Genomic DNA, 1,314 nt, shown 5'->3' with positions numbered 1-1,314 from the left:
TGAGGAGAAATTGCCAGATTGGCAGCTTAATTTGACAAACCAACAGTTAGTTTTATATCAATCAAAATATGATGCAGTAGGTGTGAAAACCTAAGTTTAGTCAGAACAATCCACATTATCTCTACACGATCTTAGATAAGTAACATGGACACTTGGGGTAAATGTTCAGAAATATATATGGAATATTCAGTTAGAGTAATATATCCTTTGGCAAGGGCATAAACAACGAGTGGCATCTTTTTGCAGATATTACAAAATGTAATAATTACATAAGTGACTGACTCCTATATGTGGCAAATACTCTATACATGTTAAAAAAAATCACTATTGCACTGAGCAACTTTTCAGGTTTTCAAATGCTTTAGACGGATGTGCCTGCTCAAGGTACTGTGCTGAGCACAGCAGAAGGTACAGTGGGGACAACTGTAGGGCTTCTCTCCTGTATGTGTTCGAATGTGACGTCTCAGAACGCTGGAAAAGGCACAACAGAAGGGGCAATGCGGGCACGAGTAGGGCTTCTCGCCTGTGTGAACACGGAGGTGGTCTCTAAGGTCCTGTTTTCTGTTAGAGCGGAATGGGCAGTGCTCGCACGAAAAGCGCTTGTCTAACTTGGTCCTTACTTTCTTGGCGTCTGCTCCCAGAGTCCTCAGAGCTTCCAAGTTAACCTGTAGGATATGCCAGGGTTATTGACCATGATATGCGAAGATAGTAAATTCGTCATCAAAGCATTAGGAGACTTATCCTGCTAAACATGAAATTAACTGTTACATAACTATTTCATTATACTTTAAGTAGTGAGAGCTGCTGATGACCATACAGTGTTTCTCTTCAGTCTCTTCCAATAACTATAGATTTGATTTTTTCCCATTTATAAAAAGTTTGACAAGAGTGCTCTCTTCTTTGAGATCAATAATCACCACACTTTCTTTTGGGAAAGATATTGATCTTGTTTAACAGATCAACTAGTTTCATAGGTTCGTGCATTGTCAACTTAATATCTATTAGTGTTGAACAATCCACAAATGACTTATTGGTAAAAAAATACAAAGGTAAACAATTCTGCCATGCGAGGAACAAGAGAGAAACGTCATAAATATTCGCTTTCTTGTTGTTGTGGCAGATTAGCCTATTTTCACCACATGGATATACCCCTGATCTTGCCTTTCCGAGTTTCCTCTTTCAAGCAAAGAAAACGTCATAAAAAAGACCCTCATGTCAGTGTCTATAAAAGCGTAAATGAAAATGATCAAAGTCTAAACCTCTTACTTCAGATAATTCTATATTCTCTCTCTTCTCTCCTTGAAAAAATCTATA

At 38.1% G+C, this 1,314-nt stretch overlaps 1 protein-coding gene across 2 annotated transcripts in view; it reads right to left on the bottom strand.

Moving 5' to 3' along the window:
• Nucleotides 1-129: 129 nt before the first annotated feature.
• The window catches only part of LOC119582023 (protein tramtrack, beta isoform-like), a 34,622-nt gene continuing 33,437 nt past the window's right edge, over nucleotides 130-1,314 (bottom strand). The window contains exon 6 of one of the 2 annotated variants that reach the window (XM_037930228.1): nucleotides 130-665. In XM_037930228.1, coding sequence (XP_037786156.1) covers nucleotides 345-665 — 321 coding nt within the window. In that variant the 3' untranslated portion in view covers nucleotides 130-344. The remainder of the gene's footprint in view (nucleotides 666-1,314) is intronic. The other variant, XM_037930233.1, reaches the window with a different exon arrangement.

Source organism: Penaeus monodon, chromosome 15 (genome assembly GCF_015228065.2).
Source record: "Penaeus monodon isolate SGIC_2016 chromosome 15, NSTDA_Pmon_1, whole genome shotgun sequence".
NCBI classification, from domain to species: domain Eukaryota; kingdom Metazoa; phylum Arthropoda; class Malacostraca; order Decapoda; family Penaeidae; genus Penaeus; species Penaeus monodon.
This window is presented reverse-complemented; position numbering and strand designations above follow the sequence as displayed.